At 48.9% G+C, this 23,176-nt stretch overlaps 1 protein-coding gene and 1 long non-coding RNA gene across 2 annotated transcripts in view; one reads left to right on the top strand and one right to left on the bottom strand.

Annotated features, from left to right (window-relative positions):
- Positions 1–2,480: 2,480 nt before the first annotated feature.
- The window catches only part of CCDC69 (coiled-coil domain containing 69), a 35,540-nt gene continuing 14,844 nt past the window's right edge, over positions 2,481–23,176 (top strand). The window contains exons 1-4 of the mRNA XM_060146488.1: positions 2,481–2,692; positions 18,523–18,592; positions 21,621–21,727; positions 22,232–22,319. Of these exons, the coding sequence (XP_060002471.1) occupies positions 2,645–2,692; positions 18,523–18,592; positions 21,621–21,727; positions 22,232–22,319 (313 nt within the window). The 5' untranslated portion in view covers positions 2,481–2,644. The remainder of the gene's footprint in view (positions 2,693–18,522; positions 18,593–21,620; positions 21,728–22,231; positions 22,320–23,176) is intronic.
- LOC132518529 (uncharacterized) lies at positions 8,997–11,669 on the bottom strand. The gene is made up of 3 exons (XR_009539906.1): positions 11,396–11,669; positions 10,399–10,474; positions 8,997–9,563 (listed from the first exon to the last, which is right to left on the bottom strand). It is a non-coding gene; the product is annotated as an uncharacterized LOC132518529 (long non-coding RNA).

The raw sequence follows: 23,176 nt of genomic DNA, 5'->3' as shown, positions 1-23,176 counted from the left end.
GAATTTAAGACCCCATACACCATTCTCCATACACTGTCTTCTCTTGGCCTGGCAAACCCTGAAGCCATGGAGTTGGGATGGCTGCATCTTAGAATGGTGTCGGATATCTCTGAAGCAGAGCCCTCGGCCTCCCCATGCTAGACAGGTCGTGTGAGCAAAACTTAGCTTCACTCATAAGTTGCTGAGATTTGCATGTTTTTCATCACTGCAGCAAAACCTTACATAACCTGACTGGCACGACCACCACCAGAAATCTCATTAGTAACTTATTTAAACTCAAGTTCCTAAAGCAAAAAAAAAAAAAACTCGTTAGGGTTTTTTCTCAGGTGGAACTTCAAAGCACATAACCAAAAAGCCAGTTGTGTGAACATAGGAAATCTGAGCCTGGTCTCCCAGGAAGCTTAAAGAAGCCGGAGGCAAGAGCTCCTGAGAACAGAGTCTCTGGGAACAGAATTTGCCTTCCTGGTTCCTACCCACCAGCCCAAGTTACTGATTCCAACTGCTGACATTAAAATTCCAGATCATTTTTAGAAAGTTCAACTCTTCGATGTTCAGATGGGAAACTCTCCAAAAAGAGAAACAACAGGTTCAGGATCACCCAAGACATTACTGGTTATGATCTCCCTACACATTTTTGTCCCTGTTTGTCCTTTACACTGCTTTCCTACCTAGCTCATCACAATCATTGTCTATTTCCTTGGGATTTCACATCCTTAACCACTTGATGGTGAAAAACTAGTCTCAATCTCATGCCTGGGTTTAAAAACATATATATTTTTAAAATTTATTTATTTTTGGTTGCATTGGGTCTTCGTTGCTGCGCAGTGTGTGGGCTTCTCACTGTGGTGGCTTCTAGTTGTGGCACGTGGGCTCAGTAGTTGTGGCACACGGGCTTAGTTGCTCCGCGGCACGTGGGATCTTCCCGGACCAGGGCTTGAACCCGTGTCCCCTGCATTGGCAGGCGGATTCTTAACCACTGCGCCACCAGGGAAGCCCTAAAAACATATTTTTTCGAGAACATTTTTCTTATTATGACAATAATTTTCTTATTATAATAGTAGAAGTGTATACTCATTTTTTTTAACATAAGAAAATGAATATCCAAAATCTCACCCTCATGTAGAGGTAATCACTATGAACACTTCTTAAAAATAAGAATGAATTTGTTACATTTTATGACATTTAAAAACTTCATCCTCATAAGTATTTTAGCAGGTTGCATGATATTCTATTTTTATGGATATATCATAATTTTTTTAACCAAGCTCTTTTTCTTGGATATTTACTTTGTTCTGGTTTTTTGCTTGTTTGGGTTTTTAGTAAATCATGAGCACTGTTTCATAATCATTGTTAATTTAAATAGATACCCTTTCTTCATTACCTGTTCAGCGCGTCCTACAGCAGTGGTTCTCACACATAAGCATGGCTCAGGATCACTGGGAGGGCTTAGGAAGCTAGAGATTGCTGAGCCCCATCTCCAGAGTTTAGGATCTGTAGGTCTGGGTGGGGTCTGAGAATTTGTATTTCTATCAAAGATTTCTGGTAGTGCTTATGCTGTTGATTTGGGGGCCACACCTTGTGAACCACCGTCTTATTCTTCTTCCCGAGAAACTAATATCACATGTGTCCTCAGTTTCCTTTCTTTGAACCTGCTGCAATTGGGTTTTTACTCTGTGGAGGGGGAAGTTCTGTAGTGGTCTCACTTTCTTTTCCCTTTCAAGACTGTAAGTCCCTTTCATCAGCACATCTTTCCAAGTGGTACACACTCACACTGATTTTCAAAGTTAGGTGTCTTTTTCCTGCATTGCCACTCCCAGAAACCTCAGCTAGTAACAAAGCAAGGGTAAACAAAAGTTCTTTTTCCCAGACTCTGACATTTACATCCCTTATTCTCCCTGCATCTGCCTGTCTGCCTGACGAAGTTGTGATGGGCAACATCGATTCAAAATGGATAGAGTAGAATATTACAGGTGTTTGTGAGCTGGAAGGAGCTGTGGACCCAGAAGTGGGGAGGCATTACAATTAAATTTCCCATTATTATGTATTTGTAGGGAAATGGTTGGAAGCTTAGGTTCTGGAGTTAGAACTGGATTTTTATCTGGGCTCTGATACTTACTAGCTTTGTGAGCTTAGGCAAATCACATATCGGAGCCTGATTTTCCTCACCTGTAAAATGGAGGAACTAATACCTTTGTTGCAAGGAGATTGCAAGAAATCGAAATAATATGTGCAGAGAAGCCGGGACAGAAACAACTCAATAAATGGTAGCTGTTGCGTTTACTAAATAATTGTTTTAATTTTTTTTTTCCTGGCCTTTTCTCTGCTGCGGGCCTGGAAAGGAATCCATTGATCGTAGGGATCTTTTCGGCCCTGGCCCGAGTTTTCTATCATTTACAAGGATTCTGGTCACCTGCTCAGGCGGCGGCTCCGCGCGCCCAGCCGGCTTCGCTGAGGCCCTGATTTTCGAGTATTTACGGCGCGCGGCCGTCCTAACTCCCGCTCAAGTCTGCGCTTCCAGGTTCAGTCTCAGGGTCTCGCCGGCAGCCCCGGCCGGCGGGCGCGGAGCCGGCAGCGGGGCCAGAACGGCAGGGTCCTCTGGGGGCCCCGGAGTTGGGAGGCGGCGTCCGGGAGTCCCCCGAGGAGGATGGGCTGCGGAGACAGCAGGCTGAGCTGCTGCAAACCCCCCAAAAAGGTAAAGGGCGCCGGCGGAGAAGTTTGTCTTCGGAGGGGAAGGAGGGTGCGGAACCACTCCGCCTCAGGGGACCCTCGGTGCCCCGGGTTCCCTCGGGTCGGCCGGGGATGCCGGACGCAGAACAGCTAGAGGCCGGCGCGGAGGGAGGCGGGGAAGACTCGGCCGGGCGGCGCTCTCTCCGTCACGGCCCTGGGCTCAGCCGCGCGGGGCAGCCGAGTTTACAAACACGGCCCCAGGGCCCGGGAAGGGCAGCTGATTCCGGCTGGCGGGCTGGGGAAATGTCTAGTGCCTATGGCAGGTGCCTTTTCCTTCGGTCTGGGGCTGCTCGCTGTGTGGCCGTGGACATGTGACTTGACCTCTCTGGGCCTTGGGTTTTCCCACCTTTAAGAGGCAGATTATCTCTAGGGCCGCTACTCGGACGCAGAGTGGTCCACAGCTTTACATCATCGGCATCACCTGGGACCTGTTAGAAATGCAGAATCTCTGGCTGTGCCCCAGACTTACTAAAATAGAACCTTTAACAAGATGCCCAGGTGATTACAAGTTTGAGAAGTGCTGGTATAGAGCCTTTTCAGGCCCCGGAGCCGGTGCATGTGGGCTGTCCTAAGGGTAGCTGGGAGGGGCCAACGAGGGGGGAGATTTACCGCCTTCTGCTCCCCTTCCCTCCCTTCCTGTCCCTCCCCCAAGGGGCCTCCGAGCTGGGGCAGGGCCCAGGAGACTCTACTCGGGTTTCTTGCAGTGGGACCAGCTGCCCCTTGGGTTCTGACAAGCCCAGAAGGTTCAGAGTCTGGAACCAGAGGACACCCTGAGGCACAGAGAGGGAAGGGAGGACCCTCAAGTCCTGAGCCTTTTTCCTACGACTGCCTGCCCTCCAGCCAGGTGGGAATAGGTGGTCCTATAAACTTGATGATCAGTCCCCTGAGACCTCAAGAGCCCCCCCCCCCCCCCCACACACACCCTGTGACACTATTTAGTCATTTTTCATTGAACTTGAGTGTCTGCTGCGTTGCCTGTGCTTGAGCACAAGCTTTTCTACTTATTGAGAATGCAGGACTGTCCCCAACCTGGGTGATTCTATTTCCTGCCCTGTGCCTAGTCCAGGGAGAAGAGTTTCTGTCCCAAGTACAGTGCCTCCTCCGCTTTCCTTGCTCTTCCTTTCTTCCCAGTTCAAAAAACCTCACCGAGCTCTGACCCAGAAACCCTCTTGTCTTCCCTGGCTCCAACAGGGAAACTGAGGCTTGCCTCCATTAGTGGAAGCAGAGGCTGGCTGACGGGATGACGCGCACATAAACCTGAGCCTGGCTTGAGACTTAGAACAAACTGGTGATAGGTGGGCACGATCCGCAGTGTTAATCCTAGCTCTGCCACGAGCATCCTGTGTGACCCCAAGTAAGCCATTAGTACTCTCTGGGCCTCAGTTTCTCCCTCTATATGGAGAGGGAGGGCGATGAGCAGGATGATTTCTAAGAGTCTGAGAATCTGTGTTCTCTGCACCGGTGTTCTCTGCTCTCTCAGTCTGCAAAGTGGGCCAAGGGTGAATTCCATCTACACAGTGGTGGGAGGAGACTGGAGGAGGAGCCCTGTTCCAGGCCTTGACTCTTCCATAGTCCAGAAGAGGAGACCACAGTGAGCATGGGTTCCCCGGCCTCGTGGCCTTTCTGAAAGCCTCGCCAGCTGTCCCTGTCTGTCCCTGGCACAGCCTGAACTGGACCCCCTGTCTCAAGCTGTGAAGGGCAAGGGAAGTCAGCAGAGACTATTCCTGTGGGAAAGGGCCTTGGGTACCACCTGGGCTGATGCACCCAACATACAGATGGGAGATTAAAGCCTGGAGAAGGAAGGGTCTTGACTGAGGTCACAGAGCAACTTAGAGTAGAGCCCAGGTGTCCAGTCCCCTAGCCCAGTGTTCTTTGTCTCTGCCCCTACTCGGTGCTTCCAGTGGCTTCTTGTTGATTCCAAAGCCCTTTGGCATTTAAAGCCTTTACCCTGTTGCCTCAGAGCAGCCTGGCTTTTCTTCCTGCCCCAGCAGTGCCAGGCCCCTGCCCCTGAGTGGCAGGATTTATAAGCTGATTTTGTTTAAAGTTCACGCCCGTTTCCATCCCTTTGTGCTGTGCTCCTGCCCAGTTTCTCATCCAAGTGCCAACCCCTAGAAGGCGTGAGCTTCCAAGCTCATCCCCAGTAGGCTCTCAGCCCCCTGGGGGGGAGGGGGCCTCTGAGGATGGGATGTACAAAAATGAGCTCAGACCGCAGGAGGCTCAGGTCACGACAACAGTGACTCACCCTGAGTGGCAGTTGACAGAGTACTTTCACATCCTGCCGACCTCACGGCAGCCTGGAAGCCAGGTTGAGCTGCCGAATCTTCCCCACTTTATAGGGGAGGAGACTGAGGTTCAAGGGAGGAGTGATGTCCCCTAGCCAGTTGGTGGCCAAGCTTTGCAGTGGGGCCTGGTTTTCTGCCTTCCCCAGCTAGTGCCCACTGCCCCGCACAGAGCCCAGAGCAGGTGCTACATAAATATTTGAGTGAGTGAATGAGGGCCACAGGAGAGCCAGACTAGGGGTTAGCCCAGGGTGCAGCAGGAGTATCTCATCCGGCTTTGAGAGACACAGGAAGGCGTCTTGGATGAGGGCTGAGCACGCCGTGGCTGAGTGTTGAAGGCTTGGTAGGAGTTACCCAGTCGAGGTAGAAAGGTCAGTCTGAGCAGCGGCTGAGCCCGAGAAGCAGAGTGACAGTGCTGGTTGTGGAGAGTGGGCGTGGCCAGCTGTGAGGAATGAGGCCGGCGCTCTCAGCGGGGACTCCGCTGGCTAGGGACGGGCTTGACCACTAGGACTTCTCAAGGTCCCTCCAGGGGCCAGGCCCTGAGGGCTTGCTGAGTCCTGTGGTCAACAGTGCCTGGTGGCCTTAGCTGACCAGCCGTCCTAGATCCCACGGAGAGGCCTGACCTGGGGCTGTTACGGGGACTTTTGGGGAAAGTTGAAATCCTGGTGAAAAAATGAGTGAGGATGCCTAGCAGGCTGGATGTGGATACCGAAGAACCACCTGCGTTGTGTGGTCCTTCCGAAACCCTTTTTGGCAGAGACTGTGGCTGATGTGGCCACATCCCTGGGAGGATTTGGGAGAAGGCCGGACGTAAAGGGGAAGGGCCGAGGAAGCAAGCCCATGGACTTGCCTGTAGGAGTGACATGGAGAGTACGCAGGGGCCTTCCATCCCCAACAGGTTACCCGTCTGGGCCCAAGCTGGGGAGGGACAGCTAGTGCCTCATGGTCAGTCCCCTGTATGTGTGCCTGGTGCCACAGCTCTGAGCAGCGCATCAGAGACCCTGGCTCAGCACTGCTCCCGGAGACATGCCTCGCGCAACAGGTTCTCTGTGGTCAGTAGCCCTTCAGGAGGGTTTCCATTGTAGCAGGCCAGGTGAGAGGCAGAGATGCAGAAGTGAACACCATGGGAGAGCCTGGCACGGGCACAGCTAATTCTGAAACAAAACCATAGACACTAAGGACATGGGCTTTACAACTGGGTCCACGTATTCATTTATTAACTCAGCTGTCCGACTCTGGGCCAGGTGCCACTTCAGTCCTGGCTCCGTCATGGATCCATTAAGTGACCGTGGAAGGGACTTGGCTTTTCCGTGCCTCAGTTTCCTCATCTGTAAAATACGTGTGATGTTAGCTCCTGAGTCATAGGGTTCTAAGATTAGATGAAAGAATGCATGTAATAGAGCCCCTGATACACCAACTGGTAAGTGGCACACCCTCGATAAGACAGAATGTGGGTGAGGACATCACCGCCTGGATTGTACCCAAGGAAAGCAAACAGGGTTGCGGAAGACAGGGGGACGTTAACGTTCTTGGCAGGCTGTTGGGTTAGGAAGATGAAGCCTGGAGCCTGGCCACTGCCTTCCAACCTCTGAAGTGTTGTCAAGAGGCACGGGCACAGGGCACGGCCTTGTTCTCTGGTTTCAGGAGGCAGAGTTGTGGCCAATGAGGGGAAGCTCCAGGGAGCCAGATTCTACTTCTCACCAGGAAGAAGGGTAGTGAGTTCCCCATCCTGGAGTAGTTCAAGCAGAGGTCAGCTGCGATTGTGGCAAAAATAGAAGAGGGGACGCAATCCTCGGACGAGAAAGCACTTAGGATTCCACTCAAGACATCTCATTATTGTGATGACTATAATGTTTGAGGCAAAATTTCAGAATTTGGAAAAGTATAAAGAAGTTTTAAAGTCGTTTTTAATCTCACCATGAAGAGGTAGCCTCTGTGTACATTTCAGTGGCATTCTTTCTACTGTTTTCCTCCATGTATGATATATGTGAATGTGACTATTTTTGCAGAATTGGGGAAATATTTTATCTTATTTATTATTTGATATATATTTATGCATTTGTTTTTTGGCTGCGTCGGGTCTTGGTTGCAGCGTGTGGGCTTCTCTCTAGTTGTGGCGCGAGGGCTCCTGAGCTCGTGGGCTCTGTAGTTGTAGCGCGACCCCGCGGCGTGTGGGATCTTAGTTCCCCGACCAGGGATCGAACCCGCGTCCCCTGCATTGGAAGGTGGATTCTTAACCACTGGACTGCCAGGGAAGTCCCTGGGAATATATCTTAAATGATTATATTCTAGTTACTTAATATTTTGTTGGGGGCGTTCTCCCATGTTAAATGGTCCGCGGAAATGTGATTTTTAATGGCCACCTAATGTTCCGTGGATGTTCTGTGGCTTATTTAACCAGTTTGGACACTTGGTCATTTACACTCCCCACTCCTACCCACCCTTGTGTTTTCCTCCTAAGCCGGGAGACTGTGCCTTTTTGTCAGAGGGGAGAGGTTGGGGGAGGGAGGGCCTCCAGGGAGAGATGTCATCTTGGCTGGGTTTTGAAGGTGAATGGGGGCCAGACACTTGTATCAGGGTGAATGGGGTACACAAGAGGCAGGGCCCCTGACACCTGGTCGGTAGGAGCAGGGCAAATCTGACCTTTGAACTTGCTTTGCTGAGGGTGGGACAGAGGGTCTACGAAAGGAAACTGCCTTTCCCTGGCACTGAGTCCTCTGTCCCAAACATTGCGGGGACGTTGCTGTGTATGTGGCCTCTGAGCTTTGCCCAACCCCCCAAATGATGCCCCCCCACACACCGGAAAAATCATCCTAGTTAAAGTCAATACAGGCTTCCATATATATGACCTCTGACAACCTTGTGAGGTTCAGTGCCAGATTTCTATGTTATAAACAGACATCTGTGCCCTGTGCCCTGAAACCCATCAGAATAATTCCTAATAACTCCTTGCCTTGGACACACAACCTTTGGTAACACACTTTCTGCACATGTACATGTTTTTTAATTCTGTTCCTTTGTAGCTGAATTCCCAATCAGCTAGCATAGGTCCCTGAGAGCCTGAGATGCCCCCAGGCACCTCAGGACTTCCACTGCTGCCTCAGTTGGGTGTTGAGTTTGGGGCCCATGCTTCACGTCATCACGTGTGTTTTTTTATTATAAAAAGGGCCGAAAAGATAAAACTTCAAATTGTTCATCCGGAAACAGGATGCCATATAAGTCAAGATGGTGACACTCCTGGTAGGAGGGGCTGCCACTAGACAGCTCAGTGTTCATAGGTTGGCTAGTAAGCAAAGGTCTGAAATCTACCTGAAAAAGAGTTCCAAGAGACCTCAGTATAACATTCATGAGCATTCATGTTCAAAAACCAAACTTGGAAAAAGTTGGGTAGCCCCCATAAAAGGAAGAGCCTGATGGATGGCCTGAGTCCTGGCTCTGACATCTCGGGGTGCACTTGGGTTTCCTTCCTCAAGGCCTGCACTTTGTCCTCTCAGTGTCCTCCACCCTCAGAGCACTGTGAGCCACCCCGGATGACTGATCGACCAGGGACTGGGCCAGGAAGGGAGCAGGACCTGCAGGTGGGTGCAGGGGGAGCTCCCAGGGCCCCGCCCCAGGCAGAGAGAAGGAGAGAGAGAAAATGAGAAATTCCACCTATCTTTAGCATAGATAGATCTAAATCTATCCATCACCCGGAGACAAGCCATCGACTTCTCACCAAGTAAATGTGAATCCTTAAAAATCATTTATCTTGTGTCACTTTATTTTCAAATCTGAATCTTCCAGAACATCTAGGCCAAATGCCTCACAATACATCCATCCCACACCCATGCTTTCCCCCCAGATACATGATGTACAAACTGACCTACTTCCAGTTTTCCTTCCTCCCCAGCAGTGAAGTTCTTTTTCAGAGTGTACAACGAACCTTGTCATTTCTCCACCACCCCGTGCAACCCTACCCCCTGCCCTCTCCTTGAGAAAACAGCTCTGACATCAGACAAGTTATGTGTAATGGATTTTTTTTATGTTTGTTTATTTGTGGCCGTGCCACGCGGCCCGCGGGATCATAGTCCCCTGACCAGGGATCAAACCCGTACCCCCTACCGTGGAAGCACGGAGTCTTAACCACTGGACCGCCAGGGAAGTCCCTTTAATGGGTTGATTAGTGTCCCTACCCAAACTCATGTACACCCAGAACCTATGAGCATGACCTTATTTGAAACAGGGTTTTTGCCAATGTAATCAGTCGAGATGAGGTCATACTGGATGATGGTGGGCCCTAATCCAAGGACTGGTGTCCTTGTAAGAAGAGGGAACTTTGGACACAGATACACGGGGAGAAGGCCGTGTGATGACAGAAGCAGAGATTGGAGTGATGCAGCTACAAGCCCAGGAACGCCAAGGATTGCTGACAAGCACTGGAAGCTAGGAGAGAGGGATGGAACAGAAGCTCCCTCAGAGCCTCCAGCAGGACCCAACCCACCCGATACCTCGGTTTGGGACTTCTAGCCTTCAGAACTGGAAGAGAATAAATGTCTGTTGTTTTAAGTCACCAACGCCCTAGGAAACATATATTTTAAGGTTAATTACTCCCCACCCTCTCTCACCCCTCCCCCACCCTGCCACCAGTAGAAATGGGCAGGAAGAGCCCAGTGCCTCCCCTTTGGAACCATGGCTTGGCAGAAAGGTAGGGAGCACTGCAAACAAGGAGGTGCTTGGACAAGGCCCAAATGCTGTTGGACACCAGCTGCAGCATCTGCAGAGGAAAGCGCACTGGGCCGGGGGTCAGGAGTGGGTCCCACTCCTGCCTCTGTCGCTAACTTGCTGTGTGATCTCAGCTGGTTCTGTCCCCGGGCCTTGATCTCCCCACCAGTAAAATGATCGCCATGGCTGCTTTTAGGTTCCAAGAGAGGTATTTATTCTGCCTGTTGTTGTTCATTGTACGCAAGTCAAATGTGAGTACACTGTTGTTTGAAAAATTCTAAGAATTTAGGCAAAACTGAAGCTTCCCCTCCTTGACTGCAATAATTCTAGTCCTTTCTCTAGGGATGATGACTGACTGCCATCAGTGTGCGCTTTTCTAGGTAGTTTTTCCTGTGCATTTACGTACAGTAGAAATAGTTTATTTTGCCTATTCATATTCTACCAAATGGCTTTCCACTCTTGTTGGTAAATTCCTACTTGGTTTTTTTAAACATATGAGTGGCACTGCCTAGTGTTATATACCTTAGTGTATTGAGCTGGTGCCCCGCTGTGGATATGAGCCTGGTTGCCAGCGTTTCCCTGTTACAAGTGACCCCGCCCTGAGCACCCTGGGGGAGCCACCGCCCTCGCTAACGGGTGCCGGTCTCTGCTGGCCGTGCTACGGCAGGGTGGGGGTGCTTGCCGCGTGTACCTTGCGAGGTGGCTGCTGGGCTCTGTCATCTGCTCCAGGCACTGCAGCGCCGCCTTTTACATCCTCTCCACAGGAGCTGCTCAAGAACAGAGGGTGGTATGAAGGGTTCAGGACATCCCCCAGACCCTCCTGGGGCCCCTCCTTCCTTGTCCTGCAGAGAAGCCCTCTCCGTGCAGGGGCTGACAGCTGAGTGTGTCCAACTGTCAGCTCCGCCGTGCCTGGAACCAGCGAGCGTGACAGGACTGATAGGGGATGAGGTGTCAGGGTGACCTCACTCTGCCCCTTCTTTTCAACCCACAGCATACCAAAACCAGAAGGGCCCTGATGTATCCCATTGCCCAACTCCATGCCAGAGAGAGGAGGAAACAGAAGCCCAGAGAGGGGAGGGTGCTTCCCCAAGGTCACACAGCAACCAAGTAGCAAGTCAGGGGCCTGACTCTGGACTCCGACTGGGGAGTTTGCCATTGGGTTGCTGAGACAGGTGGATATCCAGCTGTGTATCTATGCCCTCAGCCCGTCCCTTCCCCCACTGTGGCCACTGACACCGTTTTCTGTCCCACTCCTTCAGGGTCCTTCTGCCTGGCGGACTGACCCAAATGCTGGAGATGGTACCGAGTGCTCCTGCCAGCTCCAGGCGCTCTCAGGCGAGCAGAGCTGGCAGACCCCCTGGGAGGCTGATACGGGACAGGAAAAGGTGGGCTCTAGGGAGGAAGGAAGGGGATGTGGTATACTGGAAACCCTTTCCTAGGCCTCAGTCCCTCCATCTGTGAATGAGGGGCTGGGCCCTGCGCTCAGTGTCTGCCATGGGTGGGCTCAGCAGGTGCGTGGGAGGGAAGTGGTTCTGTCCTCCCCTGAGATCTCTTTCGTCAGCTGGTCAGATGGGAGGGATGGAGGCCACATCCGCCCCTGACTTGGGGTGTTCTAGAGGCATTGCAGGTATTCAGAGAATAGGCGGGGCCTCCTGACACAGCTGAGAGGTACTGGCTGGTGCTCCTACCTTTCATTCGGTTGCGTGGTCACGTCGGTATGTCCCCAGGCAGGCACTGGCTGATGCTGACGCCGTCATGTGTAAAATGAACAAGTTGAAGTAAATCTTTGGCGTCCCTGGCCGCGTGAAAGTGAAATCACATTCAGGCATTGCTTTGGCAAAATACTTCTGCCCATCTTAGAGATGGGGAAGCTGAGGCCTGTGGTTATGGTGTTCTTACATCCGAGGCTCTGTAGTTTGGGTGTGAACACTAACATTTCTCAACAGCCCTGAATATTTTGGTCCTGCCTCTCCCCCACCCGAAGTCCTGGAGGGGCCCCTTGGGCCTCCGCCTCCACAGGCCTCCGCCGCCACCTCCTTCCTGCCTCTACCCTCAGCCAATGGGCTCTGCTGTGGTTGTTCAGATCCCGAAACCAGTGGTGGTGCCAGGGGCCCCACCCACGCTGAGTTCTGACACCGGAAAGCAGCTCTGATACTGCAGAGGGTTGTGACATGAGTCCCTTGAGGCTCAGAATCCCCTAATCGTTTGGCTACTTGGATCAATCTGGCGCGTGCACGAAGGACGCGGAAGGGGCTCCGCCTCGAGTCTGGATTCCTTTTAGGGCTCTGCTCCCTGCTTTGTGGCCTCTGACAAGCACTGCTCACCTCCCTTCTGGGCCTCAGTTTTTCCATCTGGAAATAGGAGGTGAGGATTGGAATAAACTGTCTCCAGGGGCCCTTCCATCCCTGTCTTCTGGGTCCCAGTAAGCCTTCCTCACCCAAGGTGGGTGTGACAGAACTATGCGGCCAAGGGAAGCCAGGGCTGTGGTTTATGGGGATGGCAGAGGAGCTTGGTGAACTCTTAAGGGTCCTTTGATTACTAAATTCTCGAAGCTAAGCAGGATTAATGAGGCCATAAATCACACCGTTCAGTCAGAAATACACAATGCCTAAAGGCCCATGAAGAAGATGGAGTGATGGTCCCTAAAGCAAGGTTAGACCAAGTGTCTTCAGGAAAGGCCGAGCCAGCCTCAGGGCTTGGCTTCCATCCTAGCGGGATTCCCAAGGGAAGGAATAGCTGGGAAGTTTCTATCCAAGTTGCTTCTGCCTTCCTCATTCTTTCCTGATGAGGCTCAGAATTTGAGGGAAGTGAGGAGTCTATCCTGGACACTTCAGTATGAGACTATGAAAATTCACCCCAAAGTACTGCAACCTGAATAATATACTCAACAGAGCCCCCTGGGACTCTGTTAATGTTGGTGGGTTTTACGTACCGCCTGCACTAGCTAAACACTTGATGCTTACCAGAGGTCTTTACTTGTTGAACATCAGGGATATTTTATAGAATTATTGATGGTTGGAGTTGAGGGCCCTCTGAGATCACTCAGTCAGTCCAACCTGCAAAATGAAGTTTGCCTCTTCTTGTATGCTACCAGTGACAGAGAGCTCACTACCACCACCCCACCCTCCAATAAGGCAGCCTATCTCTATTTGGGACAGTTCTGAGATTCTTCATATTGCACTTGAAACTTCTAGTCCTTGGACACCATCTTGCCCTTCAAGGCTGTGGACTACACACTAGCAGCTTCTACCTCATGGCAGTCCTGCAGAGGTTTGAAGACGGAGTCCAGAGTTTTTTCTTTCTGTTTTTGTTTTTTGCCTATTCTCGAGGCTGATCAACTATTGTTAACAGTCCCTCCTGTCACTTGGTTTGAATCTCCTACCACATCCTGTCAGCTACTCTTGCACACCTTCCATTTGGTCAGTTTACCCTCCAAAATGCAAGCATATTCGAGAGGGTCTCACCAGGCCCAGTCCGAGCTTGCCTGGTTTCCTCATGGCTCTGGGCCCTGTCCTCATGCTCTGCCTGGACCCTGTCTGCTTTCGGAGCCGTGTTCTCCCGCGGACCAGGTTTGCTTCTGGTTGACCCCAGAGCAGAGCTCTGGTCTGCTTGACAGCAAGGAGCTGGGCCCCAGAACGGTGCATGTCACCAAGATAGAGGGGCCCTGTTTCCAGTCCTCTTAGTTGAAGGGCTGCCCTGGAGCCCAGAAGGACTGAGGAGAACATCTGTTCCAACCCTGACCCATCACAGATAGGTCCAGAGAGGGGACAGCACTTCCCTCAAGTTACACAGTGAAGCTGGAACCTGGGTCTCCTGGCCTCTCTCCCAGTCCTGGGTTCTCCCTCTATCCCGTGCTGCCAGCTGCCACCTCATAGCTTTCTTCGCCCAAGTTTCCATTGACACAGGAAGCTGCCATTCCTCTTCCAGAGCTCAGACCAGATGCCCCTCCCAGTCTGAGGCCTGCCTCACTCTGCTTTTGGAAGGGAAAATTTTTGTGGCCCCCTCCCAGCTCCTGTCCTCTCCCACTGCAGGGTGAACTCTGCTGCATGACCTCTGAGGAGGAAGTAGCCAAGGCCCCACCGTGGGAATTTTCCATGCAGTAGTGGCTTATCGATTCCCGCTCAGCTCTGGGCTGTGTGTCCTCAGGCTTTGGCGAGCCTCAAAATCACCTGGATGGGTTGGTAGATCAGAGCTTCCCAGCACACACACATCACCCTCGGATGCTGTAGGTCTAGAACTGGGCCTGGGAGCTGTGTTAAGCAAGGACTTCAGGTGGTTCTAATACAGGAGACCCTCTATTAGGCCTGGAAATTCCTGGGTATCATAACAGATACTGGGGCAAATCCAAAGTCGATTTCAAAAATGGTCCCTGTCCTCAGGGAGCCCCTTGGACTAGCAGAAGTACAGGTAACTGGGTAGCTACTCACATAGGTGTCTGAACAGGCCCTGGAGCGTAGCGCTGACAGGAGCTAACTCAGCCCTGGGGAGAGACCAAGTAGAAATAATATATGAGCGGGGCCTGGAGGCCTGAGAAATTATTGACCATGTGTCATGCTGGGATGGTCTTGAACACACGGTTGTGCATCTTGTGGCCAGGAGCACAGTAGGTTGTTTTGGTTTGGTTTTGGCCTAGCAAATTGGTCAACATGAAAAAAAAAATTTTTAATTAAAGAAAAAAAAAGACACTAGTCCATGTAGACAAGGTTGCAGTGAAACTGGCCTTCTGTGTGTTATTAGTGGGTGAGTTAATTGATAGAACTTTCTGGAGAGTAGAGCCAGTAATTTTATTTTATTATTTTTTAATCTTATATTTCTTTTTTTTAAAAATTTATTTATTTTTGGCTGCATTGGGTCTTCATTGCTGCACGCGGGCTTTCTCTAGTTGAGGCAAGCGGGGGCTACTCTTCATTGCGGTGCCCGGGCTTCTCATTGTGGTGACTTCTCTTGTTGCAGAGCACAGGCAGAGCCAGTAATTTTAGATGTGTGAAAAATTTTATAAATCAGTATGTTCTCTAAAGCATGATTTGGAAATTAAAAAATGGAAATAATGTATATATTCAACAGTGGATTTTTTTTTTTTGGCTGTGCCATGTGGCATGTGGGATCTTAGTTCCCCAACCAGGGATCGAACCTGTGCTCCCTGCATTGGGAGCGCGGAGTCTTAACCACTGGACCACCAGGGAAGTCCCTCAACTTTTTTTCCCTCAATGTGAAAAAAAAAAAAGATGTGGATTTTTTTTCACATCTGGATTTATGTTTATTCACATGTGGGAGGGAATAACATTTTACAGTTAGATCACAAATATCAGAAAGCTACTCAAAGTGGGAGCTTCATAGAAATGTTAGAGCGTGGAAGGAGATACATGAAGGCATTATTTTTTTTAAAAAGCAAATTCTTTGCGGTCAACATATTCTTGCAAACTATTTTGAAAATGAAACACTCAATTAGATATTGAGTAATATCAATGATTTAAAACCAGTGGAGGTTGTATGGATTAAAAAACCATTCAACTGTGGTTTATTGATTAAATGATTAAATTCACCTGTAAGGATGTCATACTCAAGTCATTAAAATTAATATATTTACAGAATATTTAATGCCATGTAGTAAATGCTCATATTTGAAAAAGTAAGATGTAAGAAAGTATAATATTCCAATAATGAATAAATATGTATTATTTATTACCACTATAATTGGAAGAAGATGTTTACCAATATTAAGAAAATGGAGAGGAGAACAGTAGAGTGTGGACAGATTATGAGTGTTGAATGTCATTCTGAAGGAGTTATCCTGGGGGCAGGGGTACCATCAGGATCTGAAGACTCAAGCACAAGGCCATGTCCTGCCTAAGGTCTGGAAGCTGTTAGTGGAGAAGAGTTTTCCACCTTCTGTGGTGGTTATTTGGGAGAAGACAGTTTCTCACGAGCTTTATGAACTTTTTTCAGGCAACCTGAGGCCAGTGTCAGCCCAGAAGATCTAGGAAAGCGCTGTGCGTCTTTGCTCTTGCCGTGCTTTTCAAACATAACGTGATAACTGTCATAATGCCATGTTTGAGATCTTAGAATATGCCAGACGTTATAGGTGCCTTATCTCATCTAATCCTTAAAATAACCTCCTGAGGAAACCAAGGCTTGGAGAGGCCATGTAGTCACACAGTGTTGGATTTAGTATTTGAATCCAGATCTGGGTGATTTTAGACTCCCACAGTTCCTAACCATACTGTTCTGGTCTCTACTGTTCTGAGACCTTGTTCTTATGCTGATTTTGACATCGAGGTCCCGTTAGACAGTGTCTTACCTCCCCAGCTCCAGTTTCCTCCCTTGTAATAACCCTTGCCTCTCAGTGCGGTTGAGAGGATCTGAAATCAGACACTCAGAGTTTGAACGCCATGGGCGTCGTTGGGTGAAACTAAGACCTCCTCACCTCCACTTCACAAAGGAGGAAGTGGGAGCCCGGAGGAGGAAGGAGACTTGTCCAAATTTGTGGAAAAGCCAAGACTGGAATTCTGGAAATCTCACTCTCATAAAAACGTTGACCAGATTAGCGTAACCAGTGGTGGCAACAGGGACAAGACAACCGTTGGTGTTTATCTCCCTCCTTCCTCCGGCCCAGGGTGGAGAGGCTGCCTCCTGTCATTTCCCCAGAATCCTGTGTTGACAGCTTGTGCCTGGGCCAGGCGTCCCCTCTCCCATGGGCAGGAGGGCGGAGATTTCACAGGGTGGGTGGAGGGAGGGTGACAGGCGTGCCAGCCACTGAGCAGATGTGGGGACCAGGGCCTGGGGGAAGCACTGTGCCTTGCTCAGTTTGCCGGGATTTCACGCAGCACCAGGCCCTGTGCCAGGCACTGTGGGGCAGGAGCAGAATGTTCTAGAAGCCTTCCCTTCTCTTCCTTCCTCAACCGGAAGTATGCTTTCTAGCAGCATTTCATTCATTCTCAAGTTCAGGAAATTGTGAATAATTTTTATTTTAGTAATCTATTATTACAGAAAAAAGTAAAGCTTTTCCTTTACAATGATAATTCACAATTGAATGCTTTCATAGCCTTTTCACAGGCTGACTTATTGAAGTGATTTTGAAAATGGGGCCTAGGGACTTTCCTGGTGGCGCAGTGGTTAAGAATCCGCCTGCCAATGCAGGGGTCACGGGTTTGAGCCCCAGTCTGGGAAAATCCCACATGCTGTGGAGCAACTAAGCCTATGCACCACAACTACTGAAGCCCGCGCACCTAGAGCCCGTGCTCTGCAACAAGAGAAGCCACTGCAATGAGAAGCCCGCACACTGCAACAAAGAGTAGCCCTCGCTCACTGCAACCAGAGAAAGCCCGCATGCAGCAACGAAGACCCAACGCAGCCAAAAATAAATAAATTTTAATTAATAAAAATAAAATGGGGCCTAGGCAACGAAGACCCAACGCAGCCCAAAATAAATACATTTTAATTAATAAAAATAAAATGGGGCCTAGAATATCTTTTTTTAAAAATCAGAACACTTTTTCAAGGTATAGTTGAGAAGTAACGTATTAATTTCAGGTGCACAGCCTAAGGATTCAATATTTATATACATTGTGAAATGATCACAGTAAGTCTAGCTAACATCCTAGAGCATTTTGAAAAGTATACAAAATAGCTTAAATTTTTTTACTACCCCAGATCCTGGTCCAGTGGCCAGTGCCAGACTTTGACCAACTTTTCACCCCTCTGGGGTGAAATGAGAAAATTAAAGGTGTGAATGTGTGTGTAACGTTGAGTAAGATGTTACTTCACCTTTCCTGGAAGAGCTATCTTGAGCTTTCCTTAATATACTTTGGAAGGTTAAAATGTCTTCTGTTTTATGAAATGATAGTGATAGTCTGCAAATAATTTTTGTCAGCATCCTTTCTTGTCAACCCATATCAATTCTCCTATTTCAAAATATTATTGATGAAAACTGAAATCTGGGAGCCACTGACACTGCCTTGTGGTACAGAAGGCCCTTTTGCCTCAGTTCTCTCCTATGATCAGATTCAACCCACACTGGCCAAGGTTGGTTAAAGTGCCCACTAGGTATGGCTCAAATACTTGACTCTGCTAGTTGTCCCCTGATTTACCTTGATGGACTCCTCACCTGCCTCAGCCTTGTCATCTTTAAATTGGGACGCATTCGTATTTCCCAGGGTCCTTCTAAAGATTACCTGAGATAGTATAGATAAGACAGCATAGTGCCTGGTACATCCTGGCTGCAGTATCTCACCCCCATCTGTCACGTTAAGTACTGCTGTCTCCTTATAGTTGGGGAAACAGCCCTTCTAGCAGAGAAGAAGCATAGTAAAACATGGCTCGAACTTTGATGCTCTGCTTTCAATACAGGGAAGTTGGCTGGAAGTTGTGGCAGCCACAAGCCCCGAGAGGGAAGGGGAATTGTCTCTGAACTGGGGGTTAGGAAGTTTTAGGACACCTAAAGGCCATAACTGGGGTGAGGGTAATAGCAGAAGGTCTGGCCAAGTCCCTAGAGAAGGAAGATAAGGGCAGAGAGGGGCCCATGGTTGGTGGCCAAGCCAAATCACAAGAATCTAAGGAGAGACCAACCAGCATCAAACTCCCCACGGAGGGTTTCCCTGGCCAAGAGGAGAAATTCTGCTCTGAGAACCTTTTCCCCACAGAGGGAGTGCTGCCTCGGTATGGTGAGGAAGGAAGCCTAAGTGAACTGGGCCTAGAGCCGGGTTTGGCACGACTGGAATTCCTGTCTTGCCTTTAGAAGAATCTTACCATAGCATCCATCCTCACACTGACCTCCTTCCTTCTTCCTTCATCCTCATTGTTGTCTCATCTCTTCCAGAGGTGCCAAGGACCAGATCAGCCTCCCAAACCAGAGCTGCAGGAACTGGGTCCCCTCAATGGTGACACAGGTGAGTAGGCAGCCCTGTAAATGCCCTCCCTGACATCTATGAGATTTCCTACTTTATAATCAGCAGACATGATATGGCTATTTAATTATCGCACAAGATTTTACTTAGGTTACATTAATAGGAGTATCATGTCTAAAATCAGGGAGGTGATAGTTCTTCCCTGTTCCCGACTATTCATACCACACCTGGAGTGCTGAGTTTATTTCTGGAAAATACATTTTCAGAGGAATCCAGAACAATTGGAGAGAGTACAGTGGAGAAAGATGAGGCTGGTGAGGAATCTGGAAACCATGTCTTGAAGGAACAGTTAAAGAAACAGAGGATGTTGCAATAAAACACAACAGTTCTCTCCAAGAGACTGAAGTGTCCTCATGGAGAAGAAAGATGAGGCTTGTTCAGTGACCCAGAGATCAGTACTAGGGCCTCAATGTAGCAGAAACAGGCTGGCAGAATTCAGTTTAATCTCAAAGGATTTTTCGTGTGGTTGTTGGTTTAACATCATCAGAGGTACTTCATAATAGGATGAGCTCTCTATCTCTGAAAGTGTTTCATGAACACCTGGAGGCTGTCAGGGATATTGTAGATGAAGTTCAAGTACCAGATAAGCAACTGGGTCAGAATTCAGAGGTTCTCCAATCTGAATGTACATAAGAATTACCTGGGGTGGGTGATTTTCAAAAGTACAGATTCTAGGGCCTCACCACAGACCAACTAAATAAGGATCTCTGGGAGCGGGGCTGAAGACTCTGCATTGTTAGGGATGATAAATCTTTTTAATAAGCTTCTCCCCAGTTGGGGCCAGTCTGGTACTGCTGACCAACGTTTGGGACCCCGAGCCAGATGATTTATGAGAGCTGATCATGACCACCGCCTCCGCCCAGGACCCAGGGCTCAGACTTCCTATCTGATGGACTGACCACAGCCTCTTTCCTCACATTTCTCGTCATATCTTGTACCCAACCTGGCCTATGAAGTTCTGTAGTAATATTACTACTACATTTCCTTTTATTTATTTATTTATTTATGGCTGTGCTGGGTCTTCATTGCTGCTCACGGGCTTTCTCTAGTTGCAGTGAGCAGGGGCTACTCTTCGTCGCAGTGAGCTGGCTTCTCATTGCAATGGCCTCTCGTTTCAGAGCACGGGCTCTAGGTGCGCAGGCTTCAGTAGTTGTGGCACGTGGGCTCAGTAGTTGTGGCTCGCAGGCTCTAGAGCACAGGCTCAGTAGTTGTGGCGCACACGGACTTTGTTGCTCCATGGCATGTGGGATCTTCCCGGACCAGGGATCGAATCCGTGTCCCCTGCATTGGCAGGAGGATTCTTAACCACTGTGCCACCAGGGAAGGCCCTATTACTACTACATTTATAATAATGCTAACAATGCTAGTATTAGCCTCCAATGCTTGTCATGAGCACCGAGGAATATTTAGAGAACATTTAGTGAACAATGAAGAGTACTTATTGATCACCTCCAAATGCCTGGCACTACACTTAGTGCTTTTTAAAATTCATTCATTTGTTGTATTTTTTAGATTCTACATATAAGTGGTAACATACAGTATTGGCCTTTCTCTGACTTAGTGCACTAAGCATAATACCCTCTAGGTCCATCCATGTTGTTGCAAATGGCGGAATTTCATCCTTTTTTATGGCTGAGTAATACTCCTTTACACGTATATACTGCATCTACTTTATCCATTCATGTGTTGATGGACACTTAGGTTGCTTCCACGTGTTGGCTGTTGTACAATTACTGCTTTTTATGCATAAGCTGGTAGAACAAGGTGGTAGTTCAGAATGTCTGCTGTGGAATCACATCGTGTAGGTTCACAGTCCTTTATCCCGATTGTGAACTGGGTAATCTTGCGCAGGTTGCATGATTTCTTTGTCCCTCAGTTCCCTCATCCGTGACATGGGGATAATCACAGTGCCCACCACTCTGGGTGGTTGTGAGGATTCAGTGAGTAATACCTGTGAGATACTTGGGACAGAGCTGGGCGTGTTTCTGAGCATGGTAAGCGCTCTTTATTGTTTACCTGCTGTTGTTATTTTTATCGCCATTGTTCTCTGACTTAACTATCTCAATAGCCCCATGAGGTAGGTATTATCATTATCCTGATTTAATTGAAGCCCTGAGAGGGTGGGTCCCTGCCTTAGGTGAGACCCAGAGCCTGTTGGACTCAGAGTGGCATCACCAGGCCTGTTTGGGGGTTTCCTGTTTGCGTCTCCTCACTGTTCACAGCAGCCTCTCTGCCCCCCGCTTCGGGGGATGCTGAAGGTGAGGGGTCACACACTCAGACACAGGGTCCAGCAGGTAACGTGTGTGACCAAGTGGCCCCTTACACGCGTCCTCTGTGAGCAAAGGGCAGAGCCACATCCTGGACGGAGGGGAAGGCAGCTGCCCCTCAGCCCAGCTCCTGCTTCGACACTAAGGCACACACCGCCACTTCTTTGGCTTCTTCAAGATAAGTTAGAAATCTGTCGTATTAAGTAAAATCTGCCAGTTATTAAGCATCAGCCACTATTTGTTTTTAATTTAGATATTGGGTAGAGCAGCGTCCCCAACCTTTTTGGTACCAGGGACCGTTTTCGTGGAAGACAATTTTTCCAAGGACTGGGGCATGACGGGGGCGGGGGGGGATGGTTTTGAGATGACTCAAGTGCATTACTTTTATTGTGCACTTTATTTCTATTATTATTACATCAGCTCTGTTTCCGATCATCGGGCATTAGATCCCGGCGGTTGGGGACCCCTGGGGTAGAGCAAATAGCACCTTTATGGGCTGAACATGTCCCGTGAGTTACCGGCTCTGCTATAGATCCCAGGGGCAAAATGAGACCCCTGGCTTCTGAACTTTATGAAGGAGGGTCTCCAAAGCCAGGGAGATTTAAGGAGCTGCCTCTGGAGGTTGACCCCCGAGCTGAGACCATTCTTGAGGAGGAGACAGGCTCCCCAGCCCTTACACCCTCTCTGCTGGGCCTGGTCCCAGCCTCTGCTCTGTGATTTTTTTTTTCCTCCCTCACCTATAGCCACAACTGTCCATCTCTGTACATCTGAGGAGGCTGGGCAGCACCAGAAGGCTCTCACCAGAATTCTCCAGCAACACGAAGAGGACAAGAAGAAATGGGCACAGAAGGTAAGGCCCAGCCCCTCTCTTTTCCTCCTGCTCTGCTGACCATGTTAAATCCCAGAGCGAGGCCATCTTTTGTTCTTATTGTTGGTGTGAGTATCTCTTACTTGTTTTGCCGGGAAGAGAGTCCTTTATCTGTTGAACAAATATTTGTAACTGCTGGCATATAATTCATTATATTCATTCTATGCAATAAAAGGTGGGGAAACACTAACGTAACAAAGGGCTTCCTGCCCTCAGTGGCATCAGGATTAGAAGATTCCAAAATCCCTTTCCACCTGGTAAATCTCTGGGAACCCCCTTCTAAGCCCTAAAGAGGGCAAAGTCAGCCACACCTGCTATGTCTTGGAGGCCTTGTGCCCTCTCTGGGCACATGTCCTTCCCATCACTCCGATCAGCGGGTAGGACTCTGATCACCAACCTCCAAAAGGCTCCAGTGTCGGTGAGTGAATAAGTGAGGCTGTCCTGAACCTACTCAGTCTCATCCTGCTCTGGACCCTCCGCCCCCAGGTGGAGAAGGAGAGGGAACTAGAGCTTGGAGAGAAACTGAATGAACAGCGAAGAGTCCTGGAGGGAGAGCACGCGGAGGCCCTGAGAGGTAAGGACAAGATGCACTTGGGAGGGTGTGGAACGGACTCCTTCTGTTCCACCAGCTGAGTTCACACGGGACTCCCACTGTCCCCTCCCTCCCAGCTCTGGTCCATAAGCAGTTGGTCACTTCAGGGCTGGAGTTTGCAGCGTCCTTCGACTTGTCCTTTCAGGCATGTAAAATCTGCCCCATCCTTTGTTTTACCTTAGTTGAGAGGTGTTTTTCCTTTCCATTTTAAAAGCAATTTGTATTCATTACAGGACATTTGGAAAACCTTGACAAATAGGAGAATTTAAAAATATCTGTTTTCCTTCCCCACAATGCTGACGGCTCTTACAATGTATGGTTAGGTTGATAATTTTTTTCAAGTAACTTTCTTTCCTTTTACATGTGATGTGCTCATCAGAGAAAATTTAGAATGTATGGATTAAACAAAAACATCTTACAGCATAATGGTTGGATCTCAGACTCTGCAAATGGTCTCTGGGTTTGAATCCCAGCTTCACCATTTACCAGCTGTGTAACCTTGAAGAAGTTAGTTAACCCTTGTTCATAGGGTCTTTATGAGAATCAAACAATTTAATTTATAGTTAGTTAGATAGATAGATAGATAGATAGATAGATAGATGAAGGAATCTAGAACAGTCCCTGATAGTTCACAAGATACTTAGCAAGTATTTATTAGTATATTTTTATTACTGAGAAAATTAAAATTGTGTATAATTCCACCCAGAACTAGTCACTGCTACCCCTTTGATATAGATCCCTTTTACTTCCTTTGTGTGTATTTACCTAGAGTATATATCTATGCACACACACACACTTTGGGGGGAGGAGATAAATGGATTTTTTCACTTTGAACTGTA

The sequence above is a fragment of the Lagenorhynchus albirostris genome, chromosome 3 (genome assembly GCF_949774975.1).
Source record: "Lagenorhynchus albirostris chromosome 3, mLagAlb1.1, whole genome shotgun sequence".
Lineage (NCBI taxonomy): Eukaryota > Metazoa > Chordata > Mammalia > Artiodactyla > Delphinidae > Lagenorhynchus > Lagenorhynchus albirostris.
This window is presented reverse-complemented; position numbering and strand designations above follow the sequence as displayed.